We start from the raw sequence: 20,756 nt of genomic DNA on the forward strand, positions 1-20,756 counted from the left end.
TGACAGCTCTAACTGCAGTCAGATGTGACAGTGTCTGAAGTAGTTGCCCAAGGTTATTGGAGGTTTTTGTCAACAAATTACTGAACTGTTGAAAACTGTACTCTTGCCACAGAATATGATTTTGTGAATTGTCACATACAACCAGGAATGCTTCCAAAGAGCCTGGGCGTTGGAGAGCTGCAGAGGGTTCACGTCTTTTCTGGCCATCAACTCCATGGAGCTGTAACAGCCCACGGGGTCCACCCCTGCTCTATGGGCTTTTCACCCCCTGGCGCTAAAACAGCAGAGTCTCGAGGATCAAAATACAGTGCTGGACAGGGCTTGCTTTCCTTCTGTGGAATAATTATCACCGGAATTTACAGAGGTGGAGGCACAGTGGGTGCTTCACAAGGTCTTTCCAAGCCTTTGGTTCTCCAAGCAGCTGGCACCGCGACCTCTCACATTCACCCACCACAGGCTGAGAACACGGAAAAAAGGCACAGCTCCTACTCACATGGAGCGCAGTCTTACTGGGACAACCGCGAAAGTCACATCAAGGTAATATGAACCTGTGGGTTCCACGTAGGGAGCACTTTCTATGAGTTGGACTCGGGGAAAAATAAATGTTTGCCACCTTAAGCCTGTAAAGTAGTATTAACTCCATATCATCTGAGAGAAGGTCTAACCTCAGAGAGGTTAAGGAACACACCCAGGTCTGCAGGGTCTAGATCAGTCTGTTGGCCAAGGTCTGTATCCCACTGCCTGGAAAAAGAGTGCTACCCTGAGCCAGCACCAAGGCAGGGAACTATGGAATTACCGGGGCCAAGGGGTGCAGCAAAGACACATGGAGGAAAGAAGGGGGCTCTAAGGGGACACTGGAGCCCAGGAGAGCTGGAGGAAGAGAGCACACAAAGTGGGGGATGTGGGGTACAGGTGTCTAGGATGGGGCCATTAGGCAGAGCACCTGTGAGGCCTGCACAGAGGCCAGGTCACAGAGAGGCTATACAGGCAGCAGTCTCCAGCTGCCACCACCAGGTTAGTGAGGGGATGATCCATACGGTGGGTCAGCTGTTGGCAGGGTGCAGTTTAAAATATCCGTGATGGTATAGATGCATGGCACAGCAACTGAGACCCCCAAATTTCTGTGCCTCGTACCCTAGTTCTGCCCCAGCCTGACTAGCTTGCTTCTCTCCTCCATTGTAGGGGCTGGGCAGGGAGCCACAGAAGAGTGAGAGGGAGGAGGTCATTGTTGGGCCTTAAATCTCAAAATAGGCTTCTGAAACCTTCAGTAGGGACCATAGATTGAGAGAAATTTCCCAAGTCTCCAGTCTGACTGCAAGATCACAGGTACCTCTTTTCAGTCCTCCTTAGCTCCCCCAAGCATGCGCCCCTGCTGGTGCTGGGGGTGGAACCCAGAGGCGCTTTCCTTTTATTTTTTGTTTTGAGAAAGGTTCTCACTAAGTTGTACAGGTGGGGCTTGAACTTGAAGTCCTCTTGCCCTCTCTATCCTTGGATTTCATTATACACAGATCCAACTTCTGATTTCCAGCTTCTGATGGAAAATGCTTCAAAAAACAAAATACCATACCTACACAGAACATCTACAGCTTCCGTACCATTCTCTAAACAATAAAACAACTATTTACATAGCCTTTACCTTGTATCAGATATTATAAGTACCCTAGAGATGACTTAATATATAAATGAGGATGTGGGGATACTATATACAAATACTAGGTTATTTTATATAAGATCCTAGGGCAACCTCTACTCTGCTGTAGAAGATCCTGGAGCAAATCCACCTGGGATCTTAGGAATGGCTGTTCTTTTTTCTTTTTTAATGGTCTTTAGGCCAAAATGGAATGTCTACTAATAATTTTTTTTTTTTATCATTACCATGTAGAAATAGTGTGTCTGGGGCAGAGTCCTGAGCCTCTACAACTCTGGTGTGGGGAAGGAGCCCACCCAAATCTCCCCAGACGGGGGGAGGAAGGAAAGAGGAGGCAGATCTTTGCTAAAGGCAGCAGGGACTCACTACAGTGGAGGACCAGGAACTCCCCCATGAGGACCTGAACACCCCATAAGGCCTTGGACACAGAAACACATCTATGAATAAAGGCGATAACACTGGCTGTTCTGGTAAACCGTCACAGACTGCCATCTCCCTGCGAAGACTGAAAATAGTTCTGCTGCCTGCTCAGTTGAAAAAGATAGTGTGCTGCTGTCCTGAATGTGTGGCCTTGAAGCGGGGGATTACTGGTGGGAGTTTAAGCAGGGAAGGCCTGCTTGCTGTCCCTCTTCCTCCAGGTCTGGAATCCCTCCTGCAATCCGAACAAGGAAAGGGTAAAATCTGTCCTTCATACAGTACTGACTCTAGTTGGAATGAAGAAGGCTCAGGACCTCTTGGCAGCTGCTAAGATAAAATCAGACCCTGGCTACATCTGGGCACTTTTGTTTCATGCTGGCTTTCCCGCACAGCCCCTGCTAATTTCCCCTTTTCCTCCCTGCCTCTGTGGAGTCCACCTCCAAAAAGCCATTCTTTCCCTTGTGCCTGCTGCAGACTCAAACTCTGGCTCCAAGCAGTTTGGCCTGGCTCAGGAAGCTCCATTCCAGGAGAGCCATGTGGTGTGGTTGGCTGCCTCCTTGCTCCTGTGGCCTCACAGTGCTGCCCACTGGGCCAGGCCAGTTCTGCCAGGACACTTGGAAGGAAGCCATCTCCTATGTGACAAAGAGATTGGGAGGATGGCACGCTCTGGAGAGCTGCCTGTTCTCTCATTCATTCACAGATTCATTGAGCCGTCACTGAATGTCCAGGTGGCCAGAGCTGGGCAGGTTTAGGTCTGCAACTGGAGGTTGGATTGGTGCCTGGCAGACAGTGCCCTTTGCCCAGGCCCACTGGGATGGGCCTCAGGGAATCTGCCATCAGTGAAGAGCCTGGCATGTAGAGGCGGTGCTTCACGTTTGCAGACGTGAAATGAGCAAAAAGGAGGCTCGCTCTCATGTCCAGCAGAATCAGGCATCCTGGATCCAGAGAGCAAGACGGCCCAGTGATTCCCTCCTGTGCCTTCAGAGAGCTACAGTAATATCGCCCAGGCCCCAGTGGGCGGAGAGAAATCTCCAACAGGGAAGGTTAGATCAAGGTCTCTGGGACCTACAGTGCCAGGAAGCTGTGGGGAATTCTTCCAGGTGGGTGCAGGGCCCTGGCAAGACTCCAGCCACCAAGGGAAGCAGAGAAAAGTGGACACAGTAGACACCTGCACTGGCTCTAGGCCTAACCGGACACTTGAGTCCTCAATCTCTCAGCTGCTCCACCACCTACTTAGATCCCGTGACCCTGCCTTCAGCCTTCTGTTTCCTCCTCTCCCAGGACAAGGGTCACTGGGAATCCAGGGGCCCCTCTGTTTCAGAGTGGTTCCCAGTGCCCTGCCAAGTGACTCTTGAGTTGTGGCCAGTGACAGAGCACTTGACTCACAAAGGGAGCCAATCACTTCAGGGTGAAGTGGATTAATCACTAAGGACCTCCCTCTGGTTTGGGATTCCCTTCCTCCAATGACTGGGTCCCCTCCACAGGGCCTGCTGCCCAGGAAGGTTGAAGCTCCAGCCTTAGTTGAAGTCCTGGGCTCAGAATTGCAGCTCCCAGGCCCTCCCAGGTCCTGTCTCAGGCAATGGCGCATGTTCCTCTGCAGTACGAGGAAAGGTCTCTCCACCACACAGCTGATCACAGGCAAGTGCATCTGAAATTCCTTCAGGCAAATCCGGAGCTCAAATTTGCTTGTGTTTTTGTAAGGGAATACTGGAAAGAGACACAGGAAGCCAGCAGGGCAGGAGGCTGTGGGCTGGATGGGATTGGAAGCAGGAGGAGAGACCGTGCAATGTGTGTCTTTGTGAATCTTTTTATGTCCTTCGGCTTTAAAATTCTGTGACTACTGTCTACTCAGAAAAACAGAAATTTAAACTTAAATTCGCAAACGGTAGCACAGGCAAGCACGCTCTCAAGCGCTCACATGCACACACACACACACAAACGTACTCGATGCATCCAGCCACTGCTGTAGTCCTGAGCCAAAGTAACCACCATCTTCCGGTGCCTGAATGATTGCAAGAGCTTCCTCACAGCCTTCCTGCTTTCATTCCCGTTTCCTACCCATTGTGTGTTTCCTGCATCCTAGCCAGAAGGGCCTTGTTAAAAGGTCAGCCATTCTGCGGACTTCCCACTACACTTAACCACGCACTGCCTGTGCTACTGACTGCCTTCCAGGCCTTGACCCCGGCTTCCGCCATCACCTTCTGCCTCATCCCCTTGCTGGTCTTCTAAGGCACCAAGGACATCCTGTGGTCCTGGTCCAGTGTTCTGCACTGCTCACCGCCTCCCTCAGGCTCTTGGACCTCTGCTGCCCCCCTGCAGTTGAACACCCTCCCCTCATTGGGGGCTTTACTCCTGTCACAGTGCTGCTAAGGCTGCTCACTTCTACCTCCATTTCAAACACACGCCAAATGAAAGAACAGAACGAAAAGACCTCCAGGTAGTTTCAGAGCCCCAAGTCCCCAAGGACAATGAGAAACTTTCTAGCAGGTAGGATGCAAGTATGCCAGCTGTCTTGGAGGAGGATGGCTTGAAGCCCCCATGAGGAGCTGGCCTGGACACCTCCAGGGCTCCCAGAAATAGTAGCAGCAACTGGCTTCTGTGGAGCACACAGTGTAACAGCTCAAAAACACGGCTCATCCTCAATCCCAGCAGCCCCAGGAGGTGGGTTTCCTGCTCCCACTCATGTAGGTGGAACCATGAGCTGTCCAATCTCACACGCTGCTGGGCAGGAGCAGCCGGGCTCTAGTTGTCATCCACACATGAGTCCCTAGGAACAGGATGAGCAGGCCCAGAAAGGTGACAGATGTCAGTGTCCCCAGGGGCCCAGGGACAGAGGCTGCACAAAAAACACATGATGCTGCTGACTCCAAAAGTGACATCTGTCTCTCAAGGGAAGTGAAGAACCAGGCTCGGCACAGGATAAAACAGGAACCCTTATCTCTCAAGCCTCTGGAAGTTGTTTTTATTTTGTTTGATTTTCTTTTTTCTTTAAACAATAATGGCACAATTTTTAAAAATCAGGAACTACAAAAAAGGGACCTTGTCTTTGAGTCCATGTTCACATTGTCCCATCTTGGCACTGGGACTGGCCACACTCCATTCTGGCTAGATTCCCCCTCTTGAAAAGGCACTGGTTGCTCCAGGAGCCTGGGCGCTGTTCTTTGGAACCCACCAGAGGGTGACACTTGGCACCATCATGGGTTCCTGCTTCTCCCAGGCACCTAGAACCCTGGCAATCCCTCCCTTCTCTCCAAACTAGAACCAGGAGCTGGAGACTGTTAGGTAACTTATTTTGGTCCCCATAGGGGACTCTCAGGGACAGAGTCCTCCCCTGACCGGCAGGAGTTGACACCCAACCCAGCCCAGCTCCCTCTTGGGAGGATGGGGTGTCTCTCCCCAGTCCTGTCTCCAGCTCAAAAGACACTACATTGATGCCCTGGTTCTCAGGCCTGACACATCCAGGCCCCTCCTGCCACACTCTGTGGCCCACTCAGCAGACACCCATGTGGAGCAAGAGGGTTTGCCACCCCCCAGGGCCCTGGCTCGCAGGAAGGGCTGGGTAAGAACAGGACAGAGGACACGGGGAGGGAAGAAGAGCCGAGGCAGCCAGGTGAAAACAGAGGAGTGGGGGAGCTGCCCAAAGGGACAGGGCAGGCCCCCAGGTCTGCAAATAGGAAAGGGGCTTGGGGCATAGGTCAGCAGGTCTGGGCTGGGGCGTCTGAGGCTCCTCTTCACCCTCTCATCCTGCCTCTGGTTACTGCGGGGGCACGGGCCCAGTGACAAGACCTCAGGTCCCCCAGAAAGGGAAACACCGTGCTACACTCAGCCAGGTCTCAGCCCAGCCCCAGCTCCCAAAAGTGACTCCAGGGGCTCCCCTCTACAGGCCAACTGGACTGATGACTAGTGGGGTCCAGCTGCCCCAGGGCCCAGGTCTCCAGCTCCTGCCCCGTGGCTCTAGTCTTGCTGCTCATTCATTTCCATGTCAGACACTAGAATGTTCTTCTCAGTAGTCTCGCCTGGGCTGGAGCTGCTGCGGCTGTAGCGGGCGCCCTCAAAAGCCCCACGCTCAGCACTCTGCCGCCGCCGGTAGAGGATGAGGGCTGCGGTGAGCAGGGCCAGGAGCAGCAGCACTGCCATCAGTACCACCACCAGGGCCGCCGGGTTCTCGGGGAGCGCTGCTGCAGTTGTGGGATGGATGTTGTGAGGCCACTTTGCCTGCCCTGGCTTCCCCTGTGGATAAGGTCCGTCCCAGTGCCACCTTCTACTCACCTGATGGGGAGAACTTGCTCTCTTCCGCTGCCACAAGAGAGAATAGAAAGCAAGAGTTTAAAACTGTAAGCTGCTTCCTGAGCATCAGACACTACTAACTCACTGCCCCTTCACCATGGCTCTGTGAAACAGGCATTAGCATTTCCATCTTACATATGAGGAAACTGAGGCTGCAGAGTTCAAGGAACTCCCAGATCAGGGAGGTGGTAAATGATGTGGACAGAGCTCAAGCCCTTTCTGTGCTCTTAACCTCTACCGGGTGACAGGATCTTGCTTGTCCAGTTTAGAAGGCAAGTGCCACAGTCAGGCCTTCCTGCAGACCAGCGAACCCCAGCAGAGGGCTTGGACTCCAGCTGCCCCCAGTGTGGTCTGCCCACGTCTCCCCACCCACTGTGCTCCCTGCAGATTGAGGAGCAGCCGCTGGCCTCATCTCAGGGGCAGCTGCATGGGGATGGGAGAGAAGCGTGGATATGGGCTCACCTCGAGGGAGCTTGCAGACCATGCCCATGGTGACATTGGAGCAGGCGCCTGGACGCCACAGGCCGCTGCTGCTCTGGATCCAGTAGCAGCTGTTGTGGCTCAGCATGCTGGGGCCCAGGCCTGGGGGCCCCCAGTTGGAGTAGTTCACAGCTGTGTTGTCCTGCCAGACCAGCATGCCCCCTGTGAGAGACAGGGCGCTGAGGTGTAGAGGAGGTGGACAGGCGGTACACGAGCAGGTGGGAGGGAGCAGGGGTTCTAGAACCACCTCCCCCGCCCCTCATCTCAGGGAGCCTCCAGAAGGCCTAGTCCACAGCTTGAGCCCTAGCCTGCACCACTCCCCGCAGAGGCCACTCACCTTTGGGGTTGAAGTTCATGCCCAGCCAGGCACCTCGGCTCTGGCCGTCAGAGTCCTGCAGGTGCTCCCAGACAAACACATTCTCCATCTCGTCCAGGATGGACAGGACTGCCCCACCCGCTGGACACAAGGAAGACCCATGTTAGGGTACACGGGTCTCCCTGGGGTGGCAGAGCCCCCCTAGAAGGACACCAGTCCTCCCTTGCAGCCTGAATAAGAATGGTGGAGAGTCTACGCATTGTGTGAGTGTGGGCGTGCGTGCACATTGGGGGAATATACTGTACACATAAAGGTCACATCAGGTTTCTATGTATTGGAAGGTGAGAGGTCACAGTAGCAAGAGGACTGCTTTCACAGGATCTGCATGTTTCAGGTTTCCATTAGAAACGCTGGCGACCTGGGCTCCGGGCCCTCTCCTACCTCTCTGGCAGCGCTGCAGCGCCTCCTGGTGGCCCAGCAGCAGCTCCGTGTGGAAGGAGTAGCAATGTCCCCTGAAGGGAATCCAGGAGGAGTCAGCCAGCCCCTGAGGGCAGCTGCCGTGGTAGCTCACTCTCCGGGGAGGAGGGGGCCCTGTGGGGATTCAGGATTGAGGAAGTGGCCCAGCATCCTCCCTAGGACCACCTATACCTTGCCTTGGCTTTGGTCCCAGCAGGTGGCACTCACCCCTGCTAACCCCACACACGGCCCCCTGCAGCTTGGTGTCACAGTTGGTGGTGCGCCAGGCCCCATCCACGTCCACGTAGGCACAGCCCCCCGCCTGCTGGGGCTCCCCATCCCGCCAGCTCGCGTAGTTCAGAGGCTCCTCCGAGACCCAGGTGTACCGCCTGGAGCCCTGGGCACAACGGAGTCATGATGCAAGAAGGGGGACAGTCAGGGTGGGGGCAGTCAAGGCAGGGGGCAGAGGGGACAGGGAGGGAAATCGAGGCAATTGGGGCGGGAAGCAAGAGCTCCAGGGCTGTTGCTCGGGAGCCCACCTCCTCGCTGGCCAGTCCGATCCAGAGTGGCGCACGGAGCCCTCGGGCAGCCTGGGTGAGGAAGGCCTGGGTGTAGGGGTCGAGCACGTGGGCCAGGCTGGCATTGCGGCTCTCGCACAGCAGCAGGGCGTCATGCCAGCGCAGGGGCTTCTGCAGCAGCCGGAAAGTGCCATTGAGGTAGGAGAGCTCAGCGCCCGGGGCAGGAGGTGAGGCCGCTGGGGATGGACTCAGGGTGGGGTCTACAGGGAAGGGGAGAGGGCTCAGGTTGGGCTCTGCCTGGCACTTCATTCCCAGGCATCAAGCGAAGATCCAGTTTTCACAGAGCTTGGCACAGATGATTAAACCCAGTAATGTTAGTCACTGTTCTATTAATGATTCATTTGCTAAAACACTGGAGAGGAAGCCAGAGCTTGACTCTTGACATGCCCACAGATCAACCCTCTGTGCCCCCCAACCATCCTCCTGAGACCCCTCAGTGCTCACTGCCCTTCTGTCTCACACATCTGCTTCCTGAGCATTCCAGGGGTGACCCCAAGGGCCTTGTGGGGCCAGCGAGGGACCTTATTTCATTCCTTCCACCAGGAACCGTAGCAGGCAGCCCACTGCTGAGTTTCCATGCTCACTGGTGACACGTACCTGTGCCCTTCTGGCAGATGAAGCCGTGTGTTTCCTCCACGCAGCTCCGGTCGTCCCAGCGGCCAGTGAGGTGGGCTGAGGGGCTGTGCAGGACCACTGCACAACTGGTCTGAGGGAAAGGAGTTGCTCAGGGGAGCCTGGCAGCTGCTCACCCACTCCGTGCCACTGACCCAAGAGGGGGCACAGAGACCGGACTAGAGACCAGTAGCAAAGGCAGCTCCACAGATGAGAGAAGAAGGGTGCAGAGGAGAGAGGGGTGTCCTCACCGGTTTGTTGCCACTGGGAGCAGGACTGGGGCCAGAGGGCTCCCCCGGAGCCCAGTTGGTATACAGCAGGGGCTCCTGTTCCACCCACTGGAAGTCTCTCTGGGAGGCGTGGAGGCCAATCCAAAGGTCAAAGGTCACATTGGGTAGGCTGGCAGTGATGAATGCTACGGTCCCCCCAAAAAAGAGTTGAGAGTGAGAAGGGAGCTCCTGTTTGCCTGCTCTAGCCACAGAGGGTACTGTGCTGGAGGACAGTGGGGCCCCTGGCTGACCCTACCTTGTTCTAAAGGGTTTGCAATGGTGACCAGCTGGGCCTCTTGCTGTTCACAGGAAAACTGTGCCTCTGACCACTTTACCTGGTCCTGGGGGTCCTCACCCTGGATTCGGAAACACTGTGGGGCAAAAAGGAGGTGTGACATCCAGCTCTACTTCTTGGCCCCACAAACCCAGGAGCCCCTCAGCGTGGCACCCCCCCAGCAGTTGGTCCTGGGAGGCCTTGGGGCTGGGAAGGAGCATTATCCGGGGAACCAGCACATCTGGGTCTCTCTGGCCAAGCCACTTCCACCTTCCCCAGCCTGGCACAGAGGACTCACACAGGTGCACCCAGGCTCTGGGAAATTTATTTTAATGGGAAGATTTCTTTGGGCCACCAAAACCACTGCTGCCTACGAGAAAAGGGAACGGGCAAGCACTGTGAAGACGGAATCAAGATCCATCCTGCTTTCTCCTAACACCTTCCTGAGTGCTGTCTGAAATCTGTTACCTCACCTTTTCAGAGCACACAATCCTGTTCCAGGATACTTCTGTCTTTATTTTTGGATGGTCTTTGGTAGCCGGAGGCTTCTAATTATAATTTTATATTTTCCCCACCTTCATTTCTTTTCCATAAGGTTAAAAGAGCCCTGTGTGGGCAATGTTTTGATCAAGCAAAGACTCGTTTTTGGAAAATGAATGGTTTATAGTCACTTTTTGCTCGGAGGCAGCATGGTGGGAAAGGAAGGATATAACGAAGATTCGGAGTCCCAGAGACAGGGCTGGAGGCGGGACAGGAGGAGGCAAGAGTCAGATTCGTGCTCTGACCTCAATTTTCTCTTCTGTAGAGTAGAATTTCAAAAAACCCTGCTTTGGGGGTTATCTGAAGGTTTAATGATAGCACATGACACAGCTGAGTGCTTGATCGGCGAGTGCTCTGTCAGTGGTTAGCTCCCACTGATGCCGATGGCAGATTTGAGACAGAACACTGTGAAAGCCTGCTAGGGTTGCAGTTCACAGGCACACTCACTTGGGAGTGGGGCTGACACTACGAAGGGAGCATTTTGAAACCAGTTTAGAAATATATTCATCCTGAATCATTGTATGGCCCCACATTTTCCTACCTGCACACTCCAAATACTTGGGAAGAGAACGTTTTAAATGTTCTTTTAAATTTTTTCCAAAGTGTCTACACCTCTTGATCAGGTCTTCTGATTCATGTAGGAGATAAGAGGGAAACCAGGCCGAGCATGGTGGCACCCTCATGTGCCCTGTATCTCAGCACTTAAGGCTGAGGCAGGAGGACTGCTGTGAGTTTGAAGCCAGTCTGGGCTACACAGTGAGTTCAAGCCCTGCCTGAACTAGGTAGCACCATCTGTCTCAAAAAACGGGGTGGGGGCGTGGGGGCGTTTAGAAACTGACTAGCCAATTTTAAAACAAAAACCTTTGTTTAAATGATGGAAGAAGTGAAAAATGAGAAAGATGATGTAGAAAGTGCAGTTAGCGGCTGATAAATATTTTTCATATTTATCCTTTTGTTTTTGTTTTGTCTTTTTTTGGTACTGGGAAATGAACTCTGGGTCATCACAGTGAGTTAAATCTCAGTTCTTTCTATTCTTTATTTTGAGAGAAGGTCTTCCTAAGTCACTAAATTTCTTAGATTGGGCTCAAGCTTGTGGGACTCCTGCCTTGGCCTCCAGATTGCTGGGCTTCTATCTCACCACATGCTCCTTGGCTTTACTCATTTCTTTGTGTGGCGTCTTTTAAACCTATGATAACCATTGAATCCATGTTCTGAAAAACTTCGAACTTCCAACAAGACCTATGAGTCACAAATTACAAAGTATCAAACTAAAAAAACAAAATGAGAGAACAGAAAAACAAGTACTGTATGTTCTCATATTTACAAAATAAAAAGTTGAGTTTGTAAGTTGAGAGTGGAATGGTGCTTACCACAGCTGGAGAGAATGGGGAAGAAAAGGCTGACCAACAGATCTAACTTACAGTGAGACAGAAGCAACAAGTTCTGGTGTGATATTACACAGCTGGGTGATTAGAGACCATGGGAATGTCCTGCTTTTTTTTAAAGGCAGGGTTCTAACTATGTAGTGCAGGCTGGGCTTAAACTTGCTTATATAGCCCAGCTGGCCCTTGAATTTACAGCAAGCTTCCTGTCCGAGTCCCTTGAGTGCTGCGATTACAAGTGTGCACCACCATGCCCAGTTGGACTACATGTTTCAATAAACTAGAAGAAGAGGGCTGGGGATTTAGCTCAGCGGCATAAGTGCCTGCCTTGCAAGCAGGCAGTCGTGAGTTCGATCCCCGGTACCGATAAAAAGGAAAAAGACAAAAAAAAAAAAAAACAAAACCAACTAGAAGAGGGCCAGGGATTTAGCTCAGCGGTGTAAGCGCCTGCCTGGCCAGCACAAGGTTGTGAGTTTGATCTCTGGTACCAAAAAAAAAAAAGCTAGAAGAAAGAGTTTTGAATGTTTTCACCACAAAGAAATGATGAATGTTTAAGGAAACAGATATGCTTACCCTGATTTAATAGACATTGTATGAATGTACTGAAACATTACACAGTACCCCATAAATACATATAAATATATATATACTTTCATGTTTTTATGTATAGCTTATAAAATAAATTTAACATTTAAAAAGGAAATAATGTCTTACAAATTATTTAGAAAATAATTTGTAACTGCATGGCTCTTATTCAAGTTACTTAAATATTAATAATTATACTTGATCATTTGAGTGAACCAAAAATGTTTCCATGCCATTAATAATACTTTAAAATATTATTTTTTAATCTTTAGCTCATTTTGCTCTTATGCATATTTTATTATATTTAACATTAGTCACATTAGTATAGCAGTAAATACGCATTTTATTTACACACGTAATTACCTATTCACAAATAAAATACACAGTCTGCATATGTATGTTCAGATTTTGTTTTTTTACAAGGAGTTCATTATCAAAAGGTTGCCAGTCACTGAGCTGGAAAACTCACTGAAGTATTGGACAACCTTGTTTCCTGGTGGGGTAGAAGACTTTACTGCATTAAGTCATTTTCCAAAGGACGCAGCCTGGTGTTGGGGCCAAGTAAGAGGCTGCTGAGTATACGCGTGACTTTGATGCTGCCAAACAGCCAGGAGTCCTGCCACCCGTGGGTCTCACATTTACATCCTCCCTTCTGACTCCCTTGGGTGCCCTCACCCCGTCTCCTACCTTGTTGAGGAACTGGTTCCAGCCAGGGGGGCAGCCCCCCAGCACTGCAGATGGCAGGTCTGAAGGCTGTGTCTCCCCAGTGCTGTTGCTGCGCTTGCAGATGTAAGGCAAGGCCGTCGTGCACCTCTGATCCCCCCAGTCTTCTGTGAAAGCGGGGGGAAGGGCGTCACCCCGAGGGCAAGGCACACAGAGCTGGTAACAGCCTGATAGTCCTGAGAGGTCTGGGCTAAGGCTCAGGGACTATGTGCAGCTCTGAACTCAAGCCTGCTGCGGCTCTGGGGCTATCGAGACAGGCCAACCCTTATCAGCCTTCTTGGGTTTGGGAAGAAAAGAGAATGAGAAGACGCTGATGCTCCCTGCCAGAGCTCGCCTCTCCACCCCTGTCTGTCAACCCTTGTCCTTACCTCGGCTGGCTGTCATATACACACATTTCTGGTCCTTGCCAATGGGCCGAGGTTTGCCTGGTGCCCAGGATATGAAGTTTATAATGGAACCGTCGGTCCACCTACAATGGCACAGAATAGTACTGAGCCACTAGCACTGGCCAGGGAAGGCCCAAATTCTGGGACTTAGTGGCTGTAAATAAAAGAGTGGAGCTATAGAGCTCAGTGCAGCCAGTGGCCCAAGGACCTGGTGTTCCCAGTTAAGGCCGAGCCTGTCCCAAGCACTCCTCTAGGATTCCTGAAAGCCCCAGAGCATGGGCTCTAAGAGCAAAGACGTGCCCGGATCCCTGTAGGGTTCTGGTCCTCCTGCCTCAAGGACCTGATGCATGGACAGTGGACGCCGAATAGAGTTCCCTGTAGACCATCATGTGCTCTGTTGATGTCCCTAGAAGCTTTGTTCATGATGCATGATCCCAGATGTAACAGAAACTGCCATTATTTAGTGCCCCGTATGTGCTGGATGCTGTGCTAAGGACTTCAATTTGTTACTGAAGCTAGCTAATAGTCACAAGAATCCCAGGAGGCAGGCTTCATTACTCCCGCCTTCAGATGAGAAATCTAAGGCCAGGTTAAGACATTTGCTGAAGGCTGCACAGCCAGCAAGGAACAGAGCTGGATTCGAATGCATGCCTCTGCATCCCCAGGTGCTGTCTACCTTCCCACCTCGGGCCTGGGGACACAGCCATTCACACATCCACACAACTGGTCCCCTCTCGAACCTGCCACCCACCAGGCTCCCACCTGAAGCGCCCATCGGTCTCCAAGGTGTGCAGGCCGATCCACCAGTGCTGCTCCTGGCCCCGGGAGAACTGGGGAATTAAACAGAAAGGTGGGTAAGGATTTGCAGCTCTTTTGCCCTCAGTCTCTAGGCCCCAGCCTCTGCTGCCTCTTATGCCCACCTTCTGAAGGTTGTGCCCCAGGAAGTCCAGCTCTGCCTGGCTGTGCACAGAGGTCAGCTCAGCTTGGAACCAGGTGCAGATGCGCTGAGCCTGTGCCCATGTGGAGTGATGCTCAAAGAACTTGTACTCAGCCTCCTGGAAACGCAGCCATTCCCGCCGGCCTATGGGAGCATCGAACAGGCTGGGTCTACCAGCCAGGACCCTGAACCACACAGTGGAGCCAGGCCGGAGCCAGGGCAGGCGGGGGGGTGGGCCTGCCAGCACAATGGACCCAGTACAGGCCTCCTGTCAAGCTCCAGGCTTTGGATTTGCCTCTCTTTCCCAGTTGCTCTATCCAATGCCAGTTATCTTGTAGCTGAAATCCCTCACCCCCTTGACTTCCTTCCTGTGGCTAGGGCTGACCTGGGGCCTCACCTTGTGGGTTGACATCAGGCTCCTGCACATCCGCGCCTACGGGGCAATAGTGACAAAGACACTAAAGGGGAAAGGAGACACTGGATCCCCGGACCTGCCACCCTCGACTCCACCGTGTCCCCCAGTGCCACACCACTCAACCTCTAGGGATCTTGCAGATCCAGTCGAGCTGTGTCTCGCACTGCATGGCCACCCACTGCAGGGAGGCCAGGTCCAGCACTGTGCAGCCCCGGATGTCATCATCGTCGTGCCGGCTCCGGTCAAAATTGTGATAAGAGAACTGGGGACCGGGAAGAGATGTAAGGCACAAGGTATTGGCTGCCCCGCCCGGCACAGAGACCAAAAAGGCTGGCCTGACTGAGAACCCCCCACCTTCCTTCTATGGGGTCAGCTCTGGCCAGAGATGTTGCCTCTTCAGGGGCCTGCCCACACTCCAGGCTCCGCCCTCTCCCCACCCCACCTCCTCCAGGCCCCCTCACCCCTAGGCCATCGCTCCAGCGCCAACTCTGACCCACTCTGGGATCCCGCCGGTTCAAGCCAATCCAGAACCAGTGCTGCTCATGGATCTCAGGCTCTGATTCACTTCAGCACAACGCAGGGGTGAGGACAGAAGACAGGGGAGATGAGAGTGGCAGATGCCCAAACACAACACCTGGTCATTCTTAGTTGTGACTGGAAGTCCCTAGGACCTACGTCCCTAGAACCTCTTCACCTGGGCTTCACACTGAACGACCAAAGCAGAGCTGTTTGTCTTTATTATTTAAAGTTCTTGCTCTAGAGTTGGTGGTCAGGCTCTCCTTCCCTTGGCTTCCCTTTGGGGTGTCCTACCCAGCAAGATTCTGCACGCATCGACTTTAGAAAGCACTGCGGCACTCTGGCACTATGTAAACCTGGGTCACGGTCCCCATTCACCCTTGGACCAACTCTGTGCCCTGGCAGAAAAACCTAACCTCTCCATCAACCCACAGGGAATGTTTGTTTCAGCAGTGTTGAGAGGACTGAATGAGGATTGCATGTTTAGCACAGTACTGAGTCCCGGGGGAATGCTAAACAGTGATGAACACAAGCTATTACAATTACAGTCAAATAATGAAATCCTGATGGTTGCTGGGAGGATATACCCGAAGGCTTAAGATCTCAGGAAGCCTGGATCCATCTGGATCTTTCCCAATGCTGAGGGATTATAGGTGCTGTGTCAGAGAATACAGTACCTAGAGCCCACAGGACAGAGATGAGCTCCTGCGGAAACCCTCTTAGGCAATCACTTTGAGTTGCAGCCTCTGTCTCTCAGGACAGCTTACTGAGAATGTGGGTCACTATGGGGCAGTGGAGAGGGGCTCAACTTGGATCAGCTTGTAAAAGATTTGCAAAGGAAAGTTGGTGGGCCTAAGGGGACTCTGCAGGCCCTAAGAAGCTGGTAATGATTTTAAGAGTGAGTGGATCACACCAGTGTGTCCTACCTCAGGGAACCTTCAGGGCTCCTTGAGGGGAACAAGATGGCCTTGGCACTCATGATAGATACACAGGTCACTCCAAGGTCTCAGGTCCCACTGAGGTTACCTTCACTCTGCCCACCTCCCACCTCATGCTCAACCAAGAGTTGTCTCCTCCCACACAAATGGTGGCACCTCCATCCCAGGCTCCGTACCCAAAGATTTTGTTGAGCATGTTGGCCACAAAGTGCTCTTCCTCATAGGTGGCCAGGCTCAGCAGCTGGGCCCCCAACTCCTGGCAAGCTCCCTGGGCCTGGATCCAGCTCTTTTTGTCCTGTAGCCGCTCTGAGCTGAACACCTACAAGAGCAGAGTCCAACTGTCTGAGCTGTCCCCACCAGTGCACCTCTCCACGGGGACCTGCCACCCCCCCCTCCCCCGTGACTGCTGTGGTCTCACCAGATGGTGAGGGGTCCAACTAGCTAAGGACAGTTCTGCTCATCAGGGAATAAGCCTCAGGGGAAGGAAACTGGCACAGTCAGCTTCTAGCACAACCCTGTGCACTATTCCCTGATCAGTGAGCAGATCTGGGCTCCAAGCTCAAAGTCACAGCTTGCCAGCAGCAAGTCCCTTCCTCTTATTAGACTTCAGTTTCTGCATGTAATAGAAGACCTTGCACTATGTGAGTGGCTCCCAAATGTGGCAGATTACCAGGCCTTACCCAGAACAACTGAATCCAAATCTCCACAGTTGGCAGCATAGATTTTTATTTTATTTTGAAGTACTCAGGATCAAATCCAGGGCCTCACACATGCTAGACTAAAATTCTTTCCTTCCTTTCTCTCTGTCTCTGTCTGTCTGTCTGTCTGGTCTGTCTGTCTGTCTCTCTCTCTTTTTCTTTTTCCAGGATCCCCTGGGACTTCTAGGATATGCTGGTATAGGCCCTAATCTTTGGAACTCTGGTAATGATGATCTCTATTGTTCCCTCAGTTCCTCAAATGTGATTGCTACGGATTTCACTAATGAGTTTCATCAGACATTACCTCTTTTTGCAGTGGTATCTCTGGTTCATGAAAGCTCTCCGTGAGCTCCCCAAAATGAGCTGTCTCTTTGCTCTTGTCCAGTCCCCTTCCATGCCACCCTTGTCCCGTCCCCACCCTCTGCCATGCCAACAGGCTGTCCCCCTACCTTATAGCAGTGCCGGAGTTTGGGGTCTGAGGCCCAGCCAGGAGGACAGGAGCCAGTGAGGCTGGGCGTGGGGTCTGGTCCGGGCAGCTCTGGTGTCACCGGTGTGCCCAGGCTCTGCCGGCAGATGTAACGAGCACGGAACGAGGTACAGTTCTTCACCTCCCACAGCCCCATGGCACTGCCGGTGGCCAGGGCCACGCAGCCCCCACGGCTGTAACCTGATGGAGGGAGAAAGGAAACTCATGCGCCAAGCACTGGCATGCCTGCAGGATACTGGCACTGGTAACCACCTGTGCCTTTTCTGCAGGGACAGCTCTGTAGGGTCGGGGCCCAGGCAGTAGGAAGGAATGGGCAGAGTCTTGGCTCTTTGTTTCCTGTGAGATCACAGGCAACTTGTTTAGCCTCTCTGATCCAATTGCATTAGATTATGGAAATGTTAGAACACGTAATTGTGAAATGTTAATATTAACAGCATACACTGCATTGCATGTGCATATTTACATGTATTATCTTTCACGTATTAAAACTTTACTTAGATTTAAGCTTCAGGTCAACTCTATGAAGAAGGTAAGTTTGACAGATAAGCAAACTGAGCCCCACAGCACATATAGGGAAGAAAAAGTAATGTCAGGATCTGACCCGGACAGTATGGCTCCACAGCCTGTGCTCCTAACAGGGTATTCTGTGCAAATCATCAATTCATGGGAAGCCCAGTGGCTTGGTGCTGGAAGGAGAAGTCCACTGCAGCCTCCCAGCTTCATCAATGCCAGTCAGAGGAGGGGGCCGACTGTGGGCTGAGGGGCTCACCAGGCTGGTCTCGGTTCCAGTGGGTGTACATGACTTCATCCCCACTGAGCCAGCGGAAGGAGCCGGTGCTGTTGAGATCCTGCAAGGCCGTCCAGAAGTACTCTCCCTCCCAGTTGTAGATGAGGCTGCTGACGAAGGCCTGCTCGAACCTTTGGAGGACAGGCTGGTCACTCAGGGGACGCACCACCCCACTCCTGGGGCCCTGGCCAGACCTTTTGCCTCCCAGGCTTGGGTGATGAGCCTAGCCAGTAACTTTCTCAGGAGAGTGGGGCCTCGTCTTGGGTAGCCAATAAGCTCCCTCTTTTATGGTACTGTCCACATCTCTTGTATCGTTGAGAAGGCAGAGAAAAATCAGGCACAACCAATGGCTGTCCTTCTCAAGCATCTGCCCACATCTGTGCCTGCAACCACTTTTGCCCTGCCCCACACTAAAAAATTAGAGTCTTCCCTTGTAGCAAGACTTTATAAAAAGTCCCTGGCAGGATGCTATTCCATTTGGTGAAGGAGTTGCATTAGGTCAGGAGACAGGCAACATGGTGGTCAGGGCTCCTGATCCCCCTCCCCTCATACCTGTTGGTGATGGTGACCAGCTGAGAGCCGTGGTCGGTGCACAGGTGCCGGGCCTCACTGTAGGTCACTTGGTCCTCTCCAAGCCAGTAACAAGATGGGCTATGCCATGTCCAACCCTGGCTCAAGAAAGCAGGCAAGAGAGGGGCATCTGTGGGGAGAGTGACTCTCTACTCTCCCTGTAAATACCCAGGCAGCAGGACACCAGTATGGACATGGCTGATGAGTGTAGGCCAGGAGGGACCAGTTTGATACCATGGAGGGCAACATACTGCACCTGGTCACTCTCCACTCCCCCCCACGCTGTTACCCACAGCTGTCAGACCAGGTGGCAGCACAGCCCCAGGGTGGTTGATGGACCTGGCCCACAGCCTGGCTCCAAAAGACAAGTGGTACTTAGACCAAGAGGCACAGTGGGGAATCTGCCAATTGGCTGAGAAAGCAGAGCTGCAAAGTTGGGGAGAGATGACAGGATACAGAGAGAGCTGGGCTGAGAGGATGCATCTGGCAGCGGGTAAGTGGCAGGGGAGACACTCAATGAGGAGACCACTGCAGGTGTGGTGTAGAAGACCACTGCATGGCCAGCAGGAGCCAGAACACAAGAGAAGAAACAGGTATGGTGTGTGTGTGTGGAGCTCCCATGTGCCCATCAAGGGCTACGTGAATAGCCATGGTCATGCCAGGGTATTAACCATGGCCACTTAGCACCTCTCCACACACACATACACACACACACACACACACACACACACACACACACACACACATTTCAGGCTGGCCCTCGTGCCAAGCAGTTAGAAATTCCTCTACATCCCTACCTCCACTTCATCCAAGCCAGGACAGAGCCCCCAGGCAAGCCCTGAGCAAGCACACTGACCCCAGACTCTTTTGCCCTCTATCTGTCTGCTCTCTCCTTTCTCCCCCAGCTGATCATGGCTGTTGGCATTTCCTGTCCCGTGAGGAAAGGACTTTATCCAAAGGAAAATGGAGTGAGGGGCCAGACCAGCAGCAAGGGGTCGAGGAAAGCTGCCCACAGGCCACAAAGTGTCCCTTATGAGCAACCCTGCCCCACATGGTACAGTTACTCACACCCCTGTAGGGCCTGGGGATTGGAGGGTGCGTACCCTGGAAGCGGGGGGGTGGGGGGGATGGATTTCTGCTCGTTCATCTTCACTCACACAGAATCACTGTCCCTCCAACCCCCCACCGTGAAGCTTCCCTGGAAGCCCAGTGGAGCAGAATCACAAGGTGGTAAGGCACCAAGGCACCAAGGAGCCTCTGTCTTCCAGAGAAAGGCCCGACACAGGCCACTCAGGCAGAGGCGGAGGCAGGACCAGGGGTGCAGAGCCAGCTCAGAAGCCTCCTTCCACACAGATGAATCTCAGGCCCTCTCTCCTGCCTTGTTCTCCGCTGCTGCTGGGGTGTGGCTTCCCCACAATAAGGGGACTTAGAGCACAGGACAGGCCCCATGGCTCCTCTGTTTCCTCCTCACAGCTCTGACCCAGCCCCATCCCATCCAGTATCACCCCTTCAGGAACAGGAAGCTGAAGAGCCGAAGGAAGGGGGCATAAGGAGGACAGGGTGCCAGGTCAGGGTGCACGATCCCCTCCAGCCATCCTGTTCCTGGGAGCCTCTCTGGCTGAACCCACCATGGCAGCTCCAGAAACACCCTCACCTTCCGGCAGCCGTGGTCCTCCTCGGGGGCCCCCTGGGTCAGCTGGCCAGCCTTCTTGCAGATGGATGGCAGGGACTGGTTACAGGGACTGTCGTTCCAGCGACCTTCCTAGGAAGGCATGGTGAAGGAGAGTCTCGGGCCCCTCCCCTACACCTGCCAACTCCTCTGCTAATGTGATTTCTAGATCTAGCCCTGCTTCAGACTTGCTGAGCAATTCACCTTGTAACAGGGGCTCCTTTAGAATTGGGGATTTAGAGGAGGGCCCAGTCCTAACTAACTTCATTTTGCTCCTCTGGACTCTGAGTCATTTTTCCCTGGTTTATTCCAGGAACAACAACCCTCTGGGGCAGATCATTTCAAGTTGGGAAGCAAACTGTCCCACCTCAAGGAACAGTGACTTCCCAGAAGCCAGCAGGACCCCACAGAAACCAGGCTCAGATAACAGCCAACTAGACCACAACCTGACCACGACCGCTTGACTATGCATAATTCTTACTCACTTTTACCATTTCCCTACAGAACCATGAAATGCTTGTCAGTACCCCTAAGACAGGGGTACTGGCTCTGTTCTTCCTGGTGCGGCCACACCGAATTGATTCCTTTCTTTTTCATTTTCTTTTTTTTTTCCCTTGAGATGGGGTCTTACTATTCAGTTCAGGCTGACCTTGGGCTCACTGTGTAGCCAGCCCAGGATGGTCTGGAACTTGCAACAGTCCACCTGCCTCAGGCTCCCAAATGCTGGGATTAAAGAAGTGCGTCACCACGCCCGGCTAGATTCCTTTCTTCTACCTCAACCACTCA

The 20,756-nt window shown here is 52.9% G+C and overlaps 1 protein-coding gene across 2 annotated transcripts in view; it reads right to left on the minus strand.

Moving 5' to 3' along the window:
* Positions 1-4,999: 4,999 nt before the first annotated feature.
* The window catches only part of Mrc2 (mannose receptor C type 2), a 52,383-nt gene continuing 36,626 nt past the window's right edge, over positions 5,000-20,756 (minus strand). Inside the window, exons 9-30 of one of the 2 annotated variants that reach the window (XM_013148362.2) lie at positions 19,956-20,063; positions 18,284-18,399; positions 17,714-17,862; positions 16,907-17,124; positions 15,936-16,078; positions 14,767-14,869; positions 14,429-14,567; positions 14,288-14,323; positions 13,874-14,034; positions 13,716-13,783; positions 12,936-13,036; positions 12,532-12,674; positions 9,320-9,434; positions 9,046-9,209; positions 8,780-8,888; positions 8,144-8,382; positions 7,833-8,001; positions 7,590-7,739; positions 7,170-7,289; positions 6,815-6,994; positions 6,335-6,361; positions 5,000-6,240 (exon numbers count right to left, since the gene is read on the minus strand). In XM_013148362.2, the coding sequence (XP_013003816.1) occupies positions 6,020-6,240; positions 6,335-6,361; positions 6,815-6,994; positions 7,170-7,289; positions 7,590-7,739; positions 7,833-8,001; positions 8,144-8,382; positions 8,780-8,888; positions 9,046-9,209; positions 9,320-9,434; positions 12,532-12,674; positions 12,936-13,036; positions 13,716-13,783; positions 13,874-14,034; positions 14,288-14,323; positions 14,429-14,567; positions 14,767-14,869; positions 15,936-16,078; positions 16,907-17,124; positions 17,714-17,862; positions 18,284-18,399; positions 19,956-20,063 (2,979 nt within the window). In that variant the 3' untranslated portion in view covers positions 5,000-6,019. Of the gene's footprint in view, positions 6,244-6,334; positions 6,362-6,814; positions 6,995-7,169; positions 7,290-7,589; positions 7,740-7,832; positions 8,002-8,143; positions 8,383-8,779; positions 8,889-9,045; positions 9,210-9,319; positions 9,435-12,531; positions 12,675-12,935; positions 13,037-13,715; positions 13,784-13,873; positions 14,035-14,287; positions 14,324-14,428; positions 14,568-14,766; positions 14,870-15,935; positions 16,079-16,906; positions 17,125-17,713; positions 17,863-18,283; positions 18,400-19,955; positions 20,064-20,756 lie in introns of both variants that reach the window. The other variant, XM_005001968.3, reaches the window with a different exon arrangement.

This window comes from Cavia porcellus, unplaced genomic scaffold (assembly GCF_034190915.1).
Source record: "Cavia porcellus strain 051 isolate PalLab524CR breed Dunkin Hartley unplaced genomic scaffold, mCavPor4.1 scaffold_32, whole genome shotgun sequence".
In the NCBI taxonomy this organism is placed as follows: domain Eukaryota; kingdom Metazoa; phylum Chordata; class Mammalia; order Rodentia; family Caviidae; genus Cavia; species Cavia porcellus.